Source organism: Hetaerina americana, unplaced genomic scaffold, assembly GCF_022747635.1.
Source record: "Hetaerina americana unplaced genomic scaffold, ioHetAmer1.1.p SCAF_10, whole genome shotgun sequence".
Taxonomy (NCBI): Eukaryota; Metazoa; Arthropoda; class Insecta; order Odonata; family Calopterygidae; genus Hetaerina; species Hetaerina americana.
Window position 1 is genome coordinate 65,215,586 of NW_027286070.1, and position 20,875 is coordinate 65,236,460.

The window sequence follows — 20,875 nt, forward strand, 5'->3', positions numbered from 1 at the left end:
ATCGTTGTCGGTGGAGCGTCAATATCTTCTCACTCACCGTCACTGATCCGGACCAAACCTAAAAAAAGCGCTCGTGGGAAGCTATTTTTTCCCAAACCCCTACAAAGAACGACTCGCCACATAATGCTTCCGGTAACAAATGCCTTAGGTCCGGAAGCGAGAGGTCAGTAAAGGTTTAGGGCCTTGCTTTCACGTTTCTTGATTTTCAGGCAGTGCGGACGAACTGGAAGGCCACGGAAAGTCGGTTTCATATCCGAATATACATTAAGTATCCATAACACACCATCCGGTTAAGGAACTAGAGACAGGATGGAGGGCGTTAAGGAAGGGGGAACTCGGGAGGGCGAGTGGGAAAGTTTAGTGGGCGGGGCAAGCTGTGCAAAAGAAAAGGTAAGCGATGGAAACCGAGTTGAGAAATTAACTACTTTCTTCCTTATGGGAATTCACAGTTATTTTCATTAATTTCTATGTTTGTCCGTCAGTCATACGTTATCCAATGAGAAATGAATATACTCGTTCCATAAGCAAGTGAATATGAATTGGATTAATGAGGCTTCGCAAATATTTGTGGATACACTATGTGATGCAATATTTCTTCCGTAGCGATGAACTGTCGAAGAATATCTTCACGCTTATTCACATGCTTCATTCTTCATGAATGGTTTTACAATCGATATTTTTCTATCAAATATAATGATGTCATTTAAATTGCAATTAAAAACGAAACAAATAATAGTCCTAGAAAAAATATAGTCATCCTCAGGTTTAGCTAAATCCGGTGGAGCTCATTGAAAAGATATCCGTCGTCACTCATTGACTAAGAATCACTCTAAAATTGTCATATACCGTATTGTTTAACTTTTGACTGTTTGCTTAAAGTATGAAGTCTGAACTTGGTGAAATACCACCACGTGCATTTAAAATGTGTTATTTACTTAGCTTATCTGTGAAATAACTGGCCAAATAAGAGAATGTTCAGTGGTAAAATACTGCCATGCAATGCCCGGGGTACAAGACGGAGTGTCCTAATATCATTGCACCTATGAGTATGTAATGTCGTATTTTTAAAAGTATTGTTCCTCCCATCTCCTCGCTTTTTCATGACTCAAATCTATGGGGTAATAATTAAACTAATTCTGAAATATATTATAAAACTATATTTATTGGTTAATTTTATCTGTTAGAGGCTCCAAATTAAAGGCAATAGATACCACTAAACATGAACCTGCTAAATAGCCATATGTGAATAGCCATCCTATGAATATTTAGTATCTTACTGTTTATTTTAGTGACAGTTCTGTTTGTAGTGTCACCGTTTGGACTATTATGAACATATTTTACCAAATGTAGCATTAATTATATAGTGATTGAAATTACGAAAGTTGACACAATTAGTTTTTGATGAGCCTGTCCTGAAATCCACAGAGAAAGCTACAATCGTCTATTGTTCCTTTTGAAAGAAACCCTTACGCAGAACGTTTTTTACAGTTTGCTCCCCAAGTTGTCTTTTCTTAATATTCCAAATCCCATCGAAATGAGGAAAGTTGACGCACAATTAGTTTTCCTTGAGCTTGTCGCCTTTCAATTACCAGACGGTCACATTACATTTTTTTTTCTAAATAACGGGTGGTGTCCTAACACCCCCCGCCACACGCCCTTGCGGCGGCTTGCGGGGTATTAAGTAGATGTAGATTTATATTACTAAATCACCTGAGAAACTCGACCAATGGCTGATGGTAATATCTTTGTTGCTTAGATTCATTTTGGCAATACATATTTTTTTCGAAAGTGAAACGATAGTTATGAATCATTTGGATAGCTGGGAATTATTATGGTCTTGATGTTGATATTATTTTGTTTAATTACCTATAATGTCTGCTGTTAAGCTAGTGGGAAGGTTTTCAAAATCCACAATCATTTTGTCGTTCCTTCTTTAAGAAGCCCATCTGCACCACGTATTTTATAGTTTGCTCCTCAAGATGCATTTTCCTAATGTTCCCAATCCTATCTATCCCATACTATTCCGTTAATGTTATATCAACCATTAATAGACCATTGGCTTATATTGGCATATATTGCGTTTCGCTGTACTTCACTTCACAATACTTACGTAACACATGCGAACTATTTCCACTACAAGACTCCCATAGTCATTATGCCGTCATATGCATAACATATTGACAGAGTAGGACATGGGAGGCTCAATCAACACTTCTTTGTGAATACTGCCCAAGATTTTTTCATGATGGGCACACCTGGTAGATACTCCATGAGTTTGGAATTGAAACCCTCTCAATTTCTTCCCTCCCACGCATGCCTGCCTGAACAGGCTTCGTCACATGGCTGATTTTCCCCACGTTCAGGCGCGAATCCTCTTCAGCGTCACGATTGCCGCTCCCCCTCCACACCCACGCTCGCTCTTCCCACGAATTGTCTCCCTCCTTTCCCCCAGACTTCGGGGCCTCATTGGCCTGACACCGATCCCCCATATCCATGTCAGCACGGCGGCTATTGGCCCCGCCCCCTCCGCCAATGGTCTTCCTCTCTCTCCCCACGACACCAGGTCTCTCTCTCTCTTTCCCCCCCTCTACCCTTCCTTCTCCTTCATCCACCCTCGAAAAATCTTCCCATTCCTCCCGACGCATTCCTCACGCTGTCCTCCCCTTCCCGCACCCTCGACTCGATCCACGCGAGCCAACTCGCTCTCCGACGCACCCCCCCCCCTTCCCTCGCCCTCCCCCTGGTTCGGGATGCGCTGTGGTGCTGGCTGGCCCTCGATGGGGTGGCAAGTGGCGTCTCCTCTCGCCCCGCTCCCCCCCTCCCCCTGGCGACAGCACCCTTGTGTACACACCCTCCCTCTTCACTCCCTACGCCCCACGTCCAGCTCGTTAAATCTTTCTTCCAAACCTTCCCCTTTCCGCCCTCTCCGCATTCCCGGACCTCACCCTCCGAAACCTCTCTCGGCTTCCCCTTTCCCCCTCCCTCCCTTCGACGGTCGCGTTCCCCTCCTCCCGTCTCCCAGGGCGCACCCATATCACTTTCAAAACAAAATGGCCACCGGAACTCTCTCACGGAGTCGAGATGTATCGTGTCAGCCCCGCATTGCCTCCGCCCGGCTCTCTCTCTCTCTCCTTTCTCTGCCCGCCCGCCAACTACGTGTCATCGCCGCGAAAGTGCGGGGTTCTTGGATTAATTTCCGTCGGCGTATATACGTGCTCGTAATCTCTCCGCCATCCCTGGGAGCTGACCGAAAGTGAAGTCGTTTCTTAAGAGGGATATTCTGAGGCATTCATCTAGCCGAGCGGGAGAGGTTTAGTACACAACTGTTTGAGATCTGTCTCCTGAGAGCAACACTTCTTTTGACAAAATCAAATTCTTTAGTGGTGGTGATGGTGACATTCTTGCACGAAAATATTTGCAGAAAGCTTTAGTCTTCAAAGTGGACATTAATGGAAGTGAAAAAATTTAAAGCTTCTGGCAAATATTTCCATTCTGATGGTAGATAAGTGTTTTGTGATGTGTTCGCAATGAGTGTGTATAGCATCGGGAACTTGGTTGACGGGTCAATTTTTGTAAATACTTCTCTAAAAGAATGAATTTTCGTCTTGATATATTTTCCAAATATATCAATAATTTCTCATTATTAATAAAATAAAATGAAACTTTTGAATTAAAAAAATAACGATTAAAAATTTAGTTTCTAACTTGAATCACAATTACAAACCTCAAAAATATTTGTGTAATTTCACTGCATTTTAGGATTCATGCCGATGCCTATACTTTAAATGTCTACATAACAAAACTTTTCCCCGGTCCTTTTTTATGACGTAGACTTAGGGCTCTCACTTCGACAAAATGACGAAACAAAACGTTGCCTCTGCATTTTATTCTGCATAATGCCATGAGGGCGTATGGCGACCCGGGAGGTGTTAGATCAACAACCATTATGGTAATAAAAAGTTATTGGCATTGCGTAACATTTTACTTTCGAGTAGCTTGAATTACCACACGTGGTATTCTCTAATTTTGTGCCCGTGGATTGTGCGATGGAAATAGGATTCCTCAGACTTGAACTAATGGGTCCGCTTAGTGGTTGATGACTCCTGGATGATTTCCTGGATAAAAAATGTAATTTGGCGCAGGAATCATACGTGCACCCTATGGTGAAACTATGTTTATGCACGTGCACGACTTATTTTCCAACAATGCCTCCCAACCCAGGATTTCCAATTAGTATACCAAATGCTTTTCGTCCATTGTTCACGAATGTAAAACTCACTTTCTCAATTCAACTCCGAAATTAAGTCCTTCTCCCGAATAATGATTGGTAGAGTTGCGACTTTAATTTTTAAACAAAATTAACGCAAATTATGGATGATTATTTGAAATTGAATGCGTCGTAGGTATTATTCAATGAAAATAAAGAATTTTAATTTATGTAAGTGATATTTAAGCAAGCGGATCAGAAATAGCTGGTGAAAGTCTTTGCGAATGAATTTATCTCGATTTATGCTAGAAGAACGAAAGAGGAAATGGCTATTTTGAATATTCCCAGTTCTTCCAAGTTCTGCGCAAAATGTGGATGAATTCCCTGATTGGTTGTGGCCACCCTCGCGAGGAGTCACAGGTTAATGACACGGATGCATCGGCGGACGAGTCCACAGTGAAAGCGCCTTGAGGTCCTCGGATATTCCGAAGTTTTCACAAGCACATCAGGCAATTGAAATATTATTTCTAGAATGAATTAACACATTTAAGAGGCTGTTGTTCTGCTTTTGCTTGTTTATTTTCGACTTCTTCATCCCTTTCCTATTTTGTCATTTGGTCGCTCTGTTTGTCTTATTTATAACTCATAATGGATGCGAATTGTGTGTCGCGAACTGAGGATTCGCTTTAGTAGAGATATAAGAAGTTTTATCTCTCCTTTGAAAGTACACCTACCCACATATCTCTCGTTTTAAGGACTTTAAATGGTCTTTATCCAAGATTCGGAAATAAAATATGTACATTTGTATTTTAATTATGGAATCAACTTTTCCATTACGAGAAAACCTTTTGATTTTTCGTTTCCCTTTAGATACTAATAGTGTTTTATCATTGTCAAACTGTTAACTGTCTCAAAGGAATGATAGATCAACTTATGTGTGCATCCTCTGTCAACAGCCGTCCTCTGGATTCGTAAAATCCCTCCCGGACTGCGTTTTTATGGTTGTTTTGAACCTACAGGGTCACATTTACCTGTGCCTCCAAAAGGGTAATTGAAATAAACGGTGGCCCTTATATAATGAGCATATTTATTATATCAGCATTATTTATGAATATACCCAATTTTTTTAAACTAATTGCTAACCGTAGTTCAGCTAACCGCTTGCACTTCATTATCAAGGCAACATTAAAATACTAATAGAACCGAAAAAACACACCGAAATCAGGTAACTGATTGTATTGACTTAATGAATCGCTGTACATTGTTTCCAGGAAGGACACGTAAACAGCTCAAAACCGTAGTTAATTTCAAGTTGTTTTTGAATCACCACAGACGTTTAATTCCATTGGATGAAATTTTCACCAGCTCTTTAGTTTAATCAATCTATTCAGCTTGAGACATTAGCGTATGGTAACTACCTAAAAAGTCAATATTCATTCAGAAACGTTGATTTATAGTCCGAGGTTGTAATCTAATTCATCGAATTGGAAAACTTTTCACTATCATCAATTTTTTTTAGTCCATATCATTAAAATTTGCCTTAGATCGCCTTAGATCATTTAACATAAAATAACATTTACTGCCTAAATTTGAGTCAGGTTACTTATCTGAGGATTTTAAAGATATATTACAGGTCCCTATTTACTACGGTAGATCAGATCACCAACGTAAAATCAGGGATATTTATTGTAGAACGGATATATTTAAGATGTCGCTTTTTCCTCGTATCATTGGAGATCAAGCTATAGACATTACAACGGTCGCGTAGGAGACGGTTGGAGTTGATAGTGTATATATTTGTCGATATCCTTCATATTACTTTTTTCAATGTCGTGGACCCATCTTTTTAAAGGTTCTGCAGCACATTTTTGATACTCATTCTTTCCCCGAGCGATCAGAAATCACAACAGTAAGAAACCGAAGTCATTTTAGAAATATTAAAAACATTTAACTAACAAGTCGGAACAAAATTAAGCATTGCAAATATGTCAGATATGTTTGTAGGTGCATTTAACTGTTAGTTGGTAGTTTGTGTATTTGCATGTGTGTGAGTTGTAAGGGGTTTTTCCTGAATATACCATATTTTGATTGTGGATTATATAAATTATTGTCTTTTTCATGCGGTTTTTTTACTTTCTCAATTACGGGTGGCGCCCTAACACCCCCCGCCACATGCCCTTGCGGGATATTAAGTAAATGTAGATGTAGGTGTCCTGTTATTGAATTTTGTTGTATGAGTCGTACTTTCTTTTTTGTGATTGACATTTTTCGACTGCGTGATCAAACTAATATTCGTGTAGAGGTGCCATGATTGGTGTACTCTTATGCATGGCTGGTGACCTAACATCCCCCGCCACACGCCCTTGCGGCGGCTTGTGGGTTTAGTGCAGATGTAAATGAAAATGTGTTATAAAAAATGAAATGTAATCCTGTTTCGAGTATTTGAGGAATACTTACCAAATGAAGATAGCTGTTGAGTAATCTGTGAATTTGTGTGACTCCTTTCTTTTTCTTCAATGAAGCCTTCAAACCGTTGCTTTAATTTGCATACTTACTTTTTCCCTAGCTTCTTTCCTGGCGCAGACAACTGGAAATATTAGCTTTATCACCAGCAAGCAAGAAAGGTGGCCTGGTATGATTTGGACCCAGCTACTCTGTTTTCGTAAACGTTGCTCCGGGTAGAATAATTGCGAATTTGAGTTTTTAGGAAATTATTTAGAATTAAACGCTTGAGTATGATTTTTCCTGACCATAGTTAATTCTTAAGCTACAATTACTATGCACGGTTAACTCATTTCCTATATTCATATAAACATATCTTCGTATGGAATAAAGATATTAGTGTTTTGGCAATGGAACTCTTTAAGCATTCATCTACATCTACATCTACATAATACCCCGCAAGCCGCCGCAAGGGCGTGTGGCGGGGGGTGTTAGGTCACCAACCGTAAAAACGTAAAATACCACATGCAAAAAACAACACGGAAAATTACACCCCAGCAGCGCACACACTCATGCAAAACTCCCTCCATCCAATACTCATGCAAACACATACACTGCAAAACAACAAAAAACTGCACCCCAGGATACAGCACGAAAGCCATCCTAAAACACGCAAGCCAGGACACAACAAGCAAGAATGTGAAACATCACTACCACATGAAAATGCACCACAAAACACTCTACCCCCCAAAGAGACAGTAAAAGGAAGGGAATGCGACCCAACGTTGCAGGTAGCAGGAATTTCCCCCCGCCGGGAGGGAAGAGGGACTGAAAGGGAAACTTAAAAACAGATGAACAGAACACGAATGATGTCATGCGGAAAGAATGGGTTATTATAACAAAACACATAAGGTTAGTGGAGGAGCATGCATTTAAGTAGAACTAATTATTTTTTAGACACTGAGGGTGGCAAGTGGAATTTTTACTATCTATAACCCTACAGTTGCTATCCCGTATTGTCCGTGGGAAGAAGGAGTCCTTGAGTCGGCTAGTCCTGGCATCTATTTCCCGAATTTTATATACATGATCCAAGCGACCAATGTATGTAGGAGTACGAATAATCTGCGAGACCTCGGTGCTGAAACATGCGGATCTGAATTTATTTAATAATTTCAGTCTTGCATTGAATCGTCTCTCTTCTAATGATTCCCACCCCAAATCCATGAGCATTTCGGTAACGCTTTGCGTTTTATCGTAAGAATTTTTTACAAAACGAGCTGCCCGGCGTTGAACCTTCTCAATTTCCCGAATGAGACCTTTTTCACTCGGGTCCCACACGCTGCATGCGTATTCTAAATGAGGCCTTACAAGAGCGTGGTAACAACGTTCCTTGACCTTTGAGTCACTTTTGCCGACAATGCGTCTAATGAATCCCAATTTTTTATTTGCTTGACCGCAGACTTTACGTATGTGAGTCCCCCAAGTTAAGTCTTTAGTGAATGTGACACCTAGGTATTTTACCGTATCAACTACTGCTAGGTCACCTCCAGCTAATTTGTAAGCAAATCCCGTTGATCTTTTAAAGAAATTTACCACTGAACATTTATTATAATTTAGAGTCAATCCCCAGTTAGAACACCATTTAGTAATGCAATCTAAATCCTGCGCTAGAATAAAACTATCCTCATCCCCAGATATCTCCCGATAGATCACCGTGTCATCCGCAAACATCCTAATGTTACTTTTCACTTCGCGGTTCAAATCGTTAACAAAAATCAAGAAAAGTAACGGCCCGATCACACTTCCCTGAGGTACCCCCGACGTGACTCGAACGCTGTCGGAACTAGCGCCATCAAGGACTACCCTCTGTTCCCGCTCTGAAAGAAAATCTTTAACCCAACTTATAGCGCCCTTGTTTATACCCGCGACCTTTAATTTATGAATGAGTTTACCATGTGGGACCTTATCAAATGCCTTTTAAAATCTAAGAAGATGGCATCCACTTGCCTACCTCTCTAACCAGATACAAGTAAATCATGTGTAAATAATCCTTATTGGGTTTCGCAGGAGCGGGTTTTCCTGAATCCGTGTTGATTGTCACTTAAAAAGTTAATATTGTCAAGGTGTCTCATTATTGAACTGACAATTATGTGCTCTAAGATTTTACAACAGATAGAAGTGAGAGATATAGGTCTATAATTACTGGGATCCTCCCTGTCCCCACTTTTAAAAATAGGCGTTATTTGCGCGGTTTTCCAAATCTTAGGTACTTTGCACTCTGTGAGGGATTTGTTAAATATAAATTCAAGGTACGGGGCAATGTTTGGAGCTAAATGTTTTATCACCCTAGCTGGTATATTTTCGGGACCCGGGGATTTGTTGGGTTTAATCTCATTAAGCAATTTTAGAATTCCTTGTTAGTCCACTGTTATTTTTTCCATGAGTGGAGTATGTATTGTTTCTTGGAGATATGCGGTGGCAACATCATTCGAGAAAACGCTTTGGAAGAATGAATTTAAGATGTTAGCTTTAACCTCGCTGTCTGTATGAATTACATTGCTACAATCCCTTAAGCAAGCCACGGTTTGTTTACTCCCATTTACTTCCCTAACATATGACCAGAAAGCTTTGGGGTCAGTGTCCAAGTGCTCGCAAAGTACTTTGCGTTTAAATTCCAGTAAGGCGCTACGTAATTGTTTTTTGGTTACAATTTTAGAGGATCTATATGTGTCCCATAATCGTGTAATCGTGTCTACATCTACATCAATACCCTGCAAGCCACCAAAAAGGTGTGTGGCAAGGGGTGCAGCACCAGGAGGAAAGGGTAAGGGATGAGGGGGTTAAGCGTTTTTCAAATGGAAGGGGAAAGGTGGGGGGAACCTGCAAAAAAAAAATTTAAATATACTAGTATAGCCATGCGCAGTCGCTAACTTGTAGGTTAATACTTATTATGCCGAGCCGGCTCCTGGGGGATTTCGATTACAAGCATTCTGGTCTCTTATTTTTCTTGGAAAAAATGATCATTTAAACCTGTCAGTCTTGCAGTCTATCCCTCTAATCTTATATTCGTGCTCCCTTCACCCGTAATATGTTGGGGTTCGTATTATGCCCTTGATGTCTTCGGAAAAGGACCCATCTTTAAATGTTTTTAATAAGTTTAATCTATATTGTAAACGCCGCTGTGTAAGGGAATCCCAGCCTAAATTTTCTAGCAAAGTAGTTACGCTACTGCGTTGGTCATAGCAATTTTTGACAAATCTAGCCCCCCTCCGCTGAACTCGTTCCAATTCCGAAATCAAATTTATCTCTTGAGGATCCCATATACTGGCAGCATACTCTAGGTGGGGCCTGACTAGGGCAAGAAACTCTGTTGAAGAAGTTTGACGAAAAAATGCTGCGGAGTTTAAATGTTAGCTTACCTCGAATACCTGACCCTAAACCTCTAAGACGGAATTACAATCCATCCGTGTCAACCGGAGGTTCACCAAAGGTCGAAGTACTTCGTTTGGCGTCTTTCAAGTGTACCATTAAGAAAATAAATTTGCCTCAAAAACTAAATTTTTCAGTTTACCTTTTTGAAGGTAATTCGTTTGCTCCGAGTTGGATGCATGAAGTTGGTTTGTGATCCAAAGTCATTTTACAAATTCTATTCTTTTAGAAATGTCAACTTACCTTAACCACTGTTTCGAATTTGATCGAAAGTTGAAAAGGGAACGGCTATATCAGTCAGTATACTCTTCATGTTTTAATATTGATTTTGAGTGTTATCTTTTTAACTTTCATTTAAAAATAAAATCAATTACTTGACTGCTTCAGAATCGCGAATAAAAATTAGGCACTGACTGCATATATTAGAAGTTAGGTAAATGCTTGAATTGCTAAATACTTACTGCTAATAGGAAAAATGTCTACAAAATGACGTCCATCAACTTTCACTTAAGAGGCCGATTTGTGCTTTTATCTTCCGTTATTAGCCCTTATTTTGATGTAGTTTGTTATGCAAAGAAAATTAATATTGATATTTTTATCTACTTAATGATCATTTGACGAATTTCCGTAAATTGAGTATGACCTGTCCCATCTTTTCTTTCTTCGTTCTCCTTAACTTCAAACAATCTCAAGAGAAATAAACATAAAACAATTAGTTATTACGACTTTAAATAAAAAACAACATATGTCTTTTGAGTAAGGAGATGTATTTTGTATATATACAGAACTCTCTTCTCACAATTTAGGGAGGGAAAATTGAGTTTTACACAGTATCTACAAATAGTTTTTATTTGATATTTATAGTATTTATAGATTCAATATAGATTCATAGCAATGATATCTGTTTGGACTAAAGTCTTTCGAAGTTTTCACTTTTTCATAACCATCCATTTAGTCTTGCTCCCCCAAAGTGTTCAATCCCTGGTCCTTTACGGGTTTCCATTCACTTTGAAATGAACTCACACATCCTTCGGGGGGTCCTCTGCGATCTGCACCGGATCCTGAAGTCGAACTCCTCCGACCGTCGACCACACTCTTGCCGTTCAACTCCGCGTGCCAGGAACGAATGCAAAACACGCGCAAGCACTCACACACGTTTAAAAAACACACACAAATGTAGAATTGGTTTTTGGAAAGGGGTGATGTGGGAATGAAGAAGGCAGCCAATGGAATTGGGAGCTTCAGTGTGTTCCTGTCCTTCGTTTACCACTGAGTAACGCTCAGCCCCGCAAAAGCTGCTCCCTTTGAATAGTATCACCAAATCCGGAAGAAACTATATCTCCGCTTATCTCCCTCTGTAAATCTATTAAACGTTTCTTACCAGAGGAGTCATCCCTTTTCCAGACTGATTCTATTAATTTTATTTGCACATTTGCCAAAGAAAACATCACTTTTTTTTAGTACAAACACACAATCGCACACTCTTAGGCCCTAAGCATTTTTTTTATTTCCGAAGAAGCCACTAAAATGTTTGCATTTCGTCCCATTAAAATTTCGACAGTTTACTGAAACATAATGGCATCTGGCCATGCACTGAATAAAATGAGCCAGACGAGAGTCCATTCCTACCGCCTGATCGTTGTTGCTGTTTATAAATAAGGGTTGACTCTTTCCTACTGACAGATTTTGGTTTTAAGATCTAGGTCAAATCCTTTGTTCTAATATAAATTTATAATGCCTATACCATTTTCAAATGAACCCATGTTCTCTGGTGATGTCGAAAAAAAAAACTAAAAAAATTTCTCGAACTAAGTAAAGGCTCTGTAATCCAAATTTATTGCATTTGAGCATGTTATTAGAAAGCAGTTGAATTGTTTTTCGTTTTAATTGATCGAGTTTGGTGCCTTCTTTGGGTTGCATAATCTTTCCTGCTGTATTCTAACGTTCCCTTATTCTTTTACACTTTATTGCACAACCTTTGGCTTCTTATCACTTGACGCTCTCAATCAATAATTTATTTAGATAGACTGAAATGGAATTTTTCTTTCTATTGGTGATCCGTTGAGCTTTACAATACCTTTAGGCCAACCATACCAGAGAGATTGATATGTTTTTTTTTATTGGAGAACGAGGTAAACAAGTGAGACTCATTGCCTTGCCCAAATATACAACGATGGAAAAATTAACGTGGTCACATTTCATAAATATTATTTTGTCAGTATTTACTACGAAAGACTAAAGTCGTTGGCCGAAGAGAAGAACCCAAGTAAACAATTATTTCTCACTTTAGTGATAACATTATCCTGAAAATTGGTTTTCTCCTACACGGTTCTAAAAAAATGAAACATAAAACCTCTGACAGGAGGCAAACAAATACTTTCTTTCGTGTAGTCGTTTGAGAGGGATATACGTATACAAGTATACCGCACCATAGTTATTTTTACATTTCATTGTCTGGCCAGCAGGAAAAAATTGTATTAAAGAAGGCTTCAAGAGAGCCGTTGTCCATTTATTACGCAATAACCTTTCGATTTGAGTCACAAAATAAATTAATTTAATGCTCAAAACCTCTCCCTCGAGTCAAAACTCCCAGTTTGTGCCACATGCGCCGCGGGAGAGTGGGGCGCGGGCCTTCTGGCGACGATGCATGCCTCCGCTCCCTCCCAACCGCATGGATCCACAACACTTGTCTCACGCTACTTTTTTGCTGGATATTCATCACTGCCATTTCTATTCACTCTTCTTAGTCCGCTTCCTTCGGACAAAAGTACGTGCCACAGGTCACCCCACCCGGCGATTCGACACCGTACAAGGGATGACGGATCCCCCAGAAACCTGGGTACAAGGAGCGACAAACAATCCGTCGTGGGGATGCAATTCCATCCCTCCCATTCGTCACTTCTAACCTCTTTTCCCGGGCCGAGAGGCGGGCGGAGTCATCGGGGGAAAAAAGTGGGAACCCCGCCTTCCCTTATCACGTCAGCCTCGGCGGGGAGAAGGGCCGGTGCAGGGAGAGTGGGGCCGTGGATGGGGGCGGCACGGGTAGGGGCAGGAGGGGCAGGGGGCAGTGGGGGAGCGTCGATAGGTGGTGGTGGTGATGGTGGTGGTGGTGCGGATGGTGCGGGTGGAACGGGGAGGCCAGGTGCAGCGGGGGCAGCGGGGAGGAGAGGGAAAGGGGTGGCGGAAGGTGATAGGGGGGTGAGGGGGGCAGGTGGGGAGGGGCGCCGGAGAGGAGGCCCGGGGGCGGAGGGGGTGGATAAGGGTGGCCAGCCCCCCTCCCGGGCGGCGTGGGCGACACGGGGGGCGGCGGCGGCGGCGAAGGGCCCCCGGGAGACCCCACCAAGCTGATGCTCCCGACGCTGCTGCTCCCGTTGGAGTCGGCAGAGGGGCTATGCGGGGGCCCCGGGTGCAGGTGGTGGTGGTGATGGTGCCGCTCGCCCGCGCCGTACTCTGCGCCGCACCCGCCCACGTCCAACTCGGGGTCGCTGTCGCCCAGGTCGTCGGCGAGCATCTCGTCGTCCTCGTCATCGTCCGTCTGGTCCTCCTCATCGTCGCCCGGGCGTCGCCGCCGACGGCTTCCTCCTCCGCCTCCGCCCCCGCCGCCTCCGCCGCCGCCTTTCCTCTGCCGCGCCCGCGACGTTGCCCCCGGCGGGGAGGAGGCGGACGAGGAGGAGGACGGGGCGTGCCCTCGGGCCCCCGGTGGGGAGCCGGGGAGGCCGCCGTGGTTGGAGCTGCGGTGCGGGGATGCAGTTTGTCCCAGCTGGGCCTGTAGCTGCTGCTGTTGCATCCTATTTTGAGGGATGAGAGGAGGGAAAACGTCAGGAGTTGTTCTTTGGTTCATTTTCTATTCGAAAAATAGGTCGACATTGAATTGTAAAATTAAATATTCCCACGAGGAAAGCGATATTTTTGTATAAAAGCTATTTGAAATTCAGTTAAATGGAGAACTAAATGTAATCAGTACCCATTACGATCACTAATCATTCCATATTAATTTATCAGCAGGAAAAGTATCAATGAAATCGTGAATCTGAAAATGTTCCCATTCCTTTCGGGGTGAAAGTTCCTTGCATCTGCCAGAAAATGTATAGCTTGAAATTAAGTACAGCGAATGTGATATTCGGGCCAGTTGAACTTTTTTCAATGATATTAAATGATAAATTCATTTGAGGGCCTCGAATTTAATGTAAAAATAATGTTCGCATTCATATTAACTTCTTTTTTAGTATGAATGAATTTTCATTGCTTAATGAAAATGAAGATTGAAGTTATTAAATTTAAATATTTTAATTGATTCTCCTTCTTTACTGTCGCGGAAGACTGAGCTTCTGATAACTACAAGTGTAAATAATACATTTACAATGGAACACGGATTTCTTCATATACATTTGACGTATGGGGAGCATCTACGAATCGTAATAATAAATAATACATGCATCTTTATCCAACCGGTGGAGCTTTCTGTGATGAAAATTCAGCGGTCACGAGTATCGAAAACCCCCTAACATTATTTCGCAGTAATGTGGAAACGCGGAAGCATGCGAGAATGGTTTTCACCGATATCTTAGCGCGCACACCTTTTGTACAACAGTTTATCCTGTTTTCTTGCTGAGGAGAAAACAGGTTAATGGAATTCGGAGACTAATATGTGGAGCGTAAATTTATTTGAATTCCCTCGGAGTGAATCGGATAGACGAGGTCATTGTCTTTCAGATGGATATTTTTAAGTTTAGCTGGAGGATCTCTTTGAAATGCGGGCATTGGGTCGTCAAAACAAACATATTTTCGAATTTTTGGTATATTATTTATGGTAAAATATGCATTGGATTAAATTTTTCAATTGGGATATCAATACCATGTGATTAAACAATCATGTTCTATCTCAGTTGCCGAAAATCACTTAAGTTGAAAATGTTTAAATACAAGGTTAGTTTAAAAAGTATCGGTAATTATTTTTTCCTGACTTGTGCAAGAGGTGCTGAATTCAGAACGTCGGTTAAATGTGCGAATGATCAGAGATCGTATTGACACTGATAAGATGACAGTGCACACCATTATCACTGAAAATTTGGTGATGCGAAAGATCTGCGCTAAACTCGTACTCCCAAAGGTCTTGACGGACAACCAAGAGCAGATTTCGAGTGTATACCTGCTAAGACCTTCTGCAACGGCATCGCAACGATTCCCCAACACCCTAAAAGTCCCGACTCGGCACCATCAGACTATTGCCTATTCCTAAAATTGAAATCCTCACTCAAAGGACACCATCACGGGGCTCTCAAAGTACCGTGAAATAAAATTGCACACATATCCTATAGGACCTTCCGAAATCCGTCTACCAGAGAGCCTTTGACTCGTGGAAAATCAGCTGGCAAAAGTGTGTCGACGCTCACGGGATCTACTTAGAAGAATTTTGGGACATTGTAGCAATATCTGAAATAAATATATTTTTCCGAAAGATTTCCCGATACTTTTTGTACAAATCATAAGATATAATTTTATTTTATTAGAATAATGACTATGTATTTAAAGGTCATTTATCAAACGAGGGATCTTAATAATTTTAAATTAGTAAATACCCAATTTTTCCGATATTACATTAGGTAAAAGAAATTTTAAGAATATAGTAGAAGTGCCGTTATGTTAGAATCGCTTCATAGTTATTAAATTGCAGAAAATCTTTCACGTGTATAAATATCTGTGACTAAGTTTTAGCGAATGGTCGATTCATAAGTGGAAATCGCTGCAGAAACATTTTTAGCCCGTGCAACTTGTGCTGCTCGTGTCAAAGGATTAAATAGAATTTTTCATAAATATTTTATTTTAGATGCTCCTTAATTAAGAGAAAATACTAAGGATTGCTTCTTAACAAATCATACGCGATGGACGGAACATGGTTTGTTACTTAGGTAAATACTCCACAGATTATTCGCTCTAATGAACGATCACCAATCTATCTGACGATTCGCCTATAATCCCGGATAATGGTTTCATCTCAACTTTCGCCAGGTTTCTTAAGTAAGTCCTCTTTAGCATTCTCCTCCAATCTTCACGTGAAGATTTAATTTTTTAAGTCCCGTATCTCCTTACAAATCCCTCCCTCCCCGCTCCATTATTCGAAATAGCGGCAAAAAAAAGGTAGCCCGGCAGAGACGGACTGGACCGCCTGACTAGCCCAGCGTCGTCGCCAGAACGGCGTATCCCTCCCTCGCAAGGTGGGCGATTTGGGTTCCCCTGCATCCCGCTTCTCTTTCCTCTTTACGATCAGCATCTTGACCACGCCGACGGAAACGGCGATGCTGCGTGACCCGACATCCTCGGTAATCCAAAACCTTTCGGTGGAGAATCTCAAAAAGCAATTTAGGGAATAAGAGCAGAAGAGGACGAGCGAGAGAGAGAGAAAGAAAATGCGAGGAGGGAAGATAGAGGGAATGGATTGGGTGGCTAGGTGAGAGGGAAAGACTCTGATTATCTTTATTTTTCGCTTCAAAAATACTTTCGTTGTAGAATTATGAGGTAATCTTCCTTCTACTACCTCATGATTTGTCAAAAGGCTGCAGGTACCACGTAGTTGAATATGGTAATCGCAAAAAAATTGGCCACTCTTTGGCATGACATTTTTACTAAATCGGTTAAGTACAGATTTTAAAATAAAATTCAGTCAATCTTTCTACAAATTTTATTTAGCAGAATTATAAGTCATTCGTGAAATTCTTCGTCTGCCGCTCTGCTTACCCTTTCTTTTCGAGAGATGAAACATTGATGTTTGTGCCAAATGTAATTACCTACTGTGTATCTCAATGAAATAATTTTCCCTATTGATTTCCGTAAGGAAATTCTACAGCTACATAGTACTATAAAGTTTTTAAAGATGTGTAGGCATTTAAGTCGATGGCCTTAGGTATACATACGTTACCATTCAAAGCAATAGGTAAATAGCGAAACTATGCTAAGAACTAATTAATAGGTTGAACTTGAAAGTTATTACATTGTAACTCACGCGACACAAAGAAGAATATCCAATAAGAAAGAGATGATCGATCAAGAATAAGAGAGGAGGAGAGGGAGGAGAGAGGGTTTTTTTTCGACTCTCCAAGACTCTGCCACTATCCCTCTTTCTCTAAAGAAAAAAGATCCCTCCATCCATCCATGCTCCCCATCCTACTTCGCAAGAGTCCTCCATCTCCTTTGGCGGTCACCTTACACCGACCGTTGTGACCACGTCTCCTGCTGTTAACTCCGCCGATTCGCACTTGTCTTCGAACTCGTCCCCCTCCGTCCATCTCCTGAGCATTATTTCTTAGGACAACTCTCCAGTAGGGTCTCCAATAGGATTAGGTCAGCGTAGTTTATTCATGAAGAAAAGGGTAAGCATTATATTTTAGAATATGGTAATAGATATTCACTTTAATCGCCCCGTCTCGAGATCAACATTCTGAACCTCCTTTATATTCTTCTTACCCGTTGACGACGATAACATTCACGAAGCATATAACAAGTCAGTTGACCCGTACGTAACTATATGTGAAGGAAGAAGACGCATGTCTACATAAAATTTTCAATACGACACTACTTCATGACGAATTCAATACTAATAGCTGTTGGAAGTAAGGTTGACAGTTGATATATTATGGTTGGTGAACTTTTCAGTGGCTGTAAAAATTTTAAATAGACAAATTTTAGCTGATTTTTTTCTATTTAAAATGTTTTCAGCCCGCTTCTATGACGAATATAAGATGATGTATCGGGAAAAGTGCGTGAAGTTCATTTGCAGGAAAATCTCGCTATTTTTCCAATCTAAACTTCAAATTCCAAAGAAACTGCGGGAGATGCCACAACAGTAACTTTTAACGGAGTCATCCGCTAATATGCATTTCAATGCAAAATTTTCAGAGTGTAAAAATAATTCGATCCCAGTCAAGACGAATGCTTTTTACACTCTGAAATTGTTGCATTGATACAATGTTCACTTTTTCCTCGAAGGAAGGTTATACAGGTGCCTAAACAGGTACAAGTCCACTTGCGGGTTCTCTCTCCCGCTGTGACTCTTTATCTTTCTTCCTCTGTGAGCTGATTCTTAAAGCACTGCATCCCTGGCAAAAGGTGTCGGATACTGGCTTTGGTAGCTTAATCGGGGGAAGGTCTAAAGAGAAGAGGTTCTCGAATTCCCGAGATCCACAACTTCAAATTTCATTTCTATAACTCCTCCCCTTATCATCCACTCCCCTTCAACCGCAACAACGCTCTTTCGCTTCCCTCTTGCCTCTCCTTCCCTCGCACCTTCCCTCACTCTTTTCTCTCTCAGATCCACGCCACGCTCTCATTTCATTTGAAGCCCAACCCACGGCTACAGCGAATGACAATAGCTCACTTTTGTAAGGTCCCACTATGCGAGGCAGGTTGCACGGGACGGCACTGATGAATGCGAGCACTGGCTGAAGCGCCAAAGAATTTGGGAGACTTCGATTGCGTAGCACTGTTTTTTGCTCTGCCCATCATAAGTGTGCAGCTACTGATCGCAATTCATTGATGATGATAGCCAGTCTCAGGACAAGTGAAAGGGAAGTATTATAACTGATTGTTAAGAGCAAATTTGCAATGTTCAAATAATTGAATAAAACCATGTACAAAGCACTCAAAAAATGGAAGCAGCGGTTAACCAAATCTTTTTGAAATTTAAAATGGATGGTTTACATTTTTTTGTTGTGTTTGTGGTAGAAACATTATATTAATATGTTTGCTAGCGTTTCTCGGAAAAGAAGAAAATCTTCTAATTGGATGGAAAATCGAGATGGGTCCTAGTAAAAGTACTTCAGGGCAGGCCGAGAAAGAATTAAAAGCTAGTAAAAGAAGTATCCTTCGTACATTATGGTCAAATTACTGATTGGAAGTACTCAATGTTCAGTCTACTCCACACCCTGAGTCTGATTAACTGGAAAATAAAGGTTTTCTCAGAATTTAGAAAACATTGAAAACATCAAATGATGTTTTTCCTGGTACCTAACTACGTAGCTTGTTTGCAGTGACTAATTGTTTTAAGCAGTTATCTATGAATGCATTTCGATAGGACATGACGTTTTGAGGAAATATTTCAAATGAAATAATTTTTTTACAAAAATATATTTAGTTAAAGCCCGATTAAATGGCTTCAATTTTCCTCTAAAATTCTATCATAATGAATATCAGTGAATATTAATGTTCGCATTAGTATTTGTACAAATTATTATTTGTTCTCTCTTTACAATAAACCCTATCTAACGTAACATTTTTTAAATGTAATTAGAATACACAGTTGAAATGATGTAATTCGTAGAATTGGAAGGACGAATGTCGATTTACCCTAACTTTTCAAAGCGGTTTCACCTTTCAGAGCCTTAGAGATATTTTTTCATTAGTAGCTTTAAACTCGAATGATTTCTTTTAAAATATTTCGATTCGTGAAAGTGATATCCTTGCTTCCATTGCATCAAATCTAAGGATAATCAATAGCAATGCGACATTTCTATTCGTTCGTAACTATTCTTCACAAAACGGCTAACTTTTGATCTTTATTTTAACAGTTGACCAATTTAATTAAGTTTAAGTTGAATCGAGGGATTAACAACCATTTCTACACCTCTGAACTTCACCTTACAGCCTCCTTAACACATTACACAGCAAAAGCTTATTCTTCAGCCCCTCATAGATTCTCCTTTAAATATCGTCGGACATGATTGCAGATTCATTCATATATCCCTCCGGCTGAACGGTAGTAACCAACTTATAATTTAAGTAATAAGTAAACTTATAATTTTCAATCAAGTAAACTTTTAATTCAATAATTGAAGTCACCAACTTATCAAATCACAGTTTTTACTGACTCTAAAACCATTAATTCAATTGATTAATGTCGGATGCATTGAACGTAGTCTCATCTACTCACTTCCTCATCCACGTTCATTTGAAACCGGGAGGATGGAGGGCGTTTTGTCTTACAAATACTTCCAGCTTCCCCGGACGACGCCATCCTCGAGATCAACTTTGATTTCGGCATACCTTGAGTACCCACTCCTGTTCAGTCGGAAAATTGGCAGGTGGGACGAGGGCTCGAAATGCGGTGAGTTCGGCCTCTGTGTGCGGGGGAGGAGTTGGAGGCGGAGGGAATGGGAAGTCCGCACGAGGTCAGGATCGGGGAGCGGCCTCCCTCGCCCCCCAACTCCAACCTTCCTTCCCGCAACCCCCCCACCCCCACCCACCCAACCCCGGACTCCCTTTCATGCGGTTTACTTCGCTAAGCGTCTGCGGGCGATATTCAAGAACCTGCCGGCAGATGTCAGGCCCACTGGTGCGTTCAAGGTGGAAAAAATAGAACAGCAAGAGATCGAGGGTCGGGCATAGTTTGGGAGCGGCGTCATGGGTTAGGGGATGAGGGGCGATAGAGGAGGGCGGGACATAAGAAGGAGGGAAGGAAAATTTGGAAGGAAAATCAGGTGGGGTGAAAATAAATAGGTTTTAGGTAAGGAATTGTAGATTTGAGCCCATTGCAATGAGCTATGAGTAAGCTTTAAATTGCTGTTAGACGAGAAGCCAATGAGAGTATCCTCTGCGAGTTTTTAATGTCACATCAAGTTATCTGGTATTGTTAAGACTTCTATTACTGAGTGCGATTTGGGTTCCGATGGCGAAAGATATTTTAACAGCATTCCCAGCTGTTAATATATCGTGTGAAGGGGGCTTCGAAGGTCAATGTACTGTTTGTAAGATTGGACGTTGCGCCATTTGCTTTTTAATGCCTTTTTATAATGCAGCCTTGATTCC

At 41.0% G+C, this 20,875-nt stretch overlaps 1 protein-coding gene across 1 annotated transcript in view; it reads right to left on the reverse strand.

Annotated features, from left to right (window-relative positions):
• Positions 1–13,052: 13,052 nt before the first annotated feature.
• Positions 13,053–20,875, reverse strand: part of LOC139700349 (homeobox protein SIX2-like) — a 244,571-nt gene continuing 236,748 nt past the window's right edge. The window contains exon 6 of the mRNA XM_071598989.1: positions 13,053–13,866. Within this exon, the coding sequence (XP_071455090.1) occupies positions 13,053–13,866 (814 nt within the window). The remainder of the gene's footprint in view (positions 13,867–20,875) is intronic.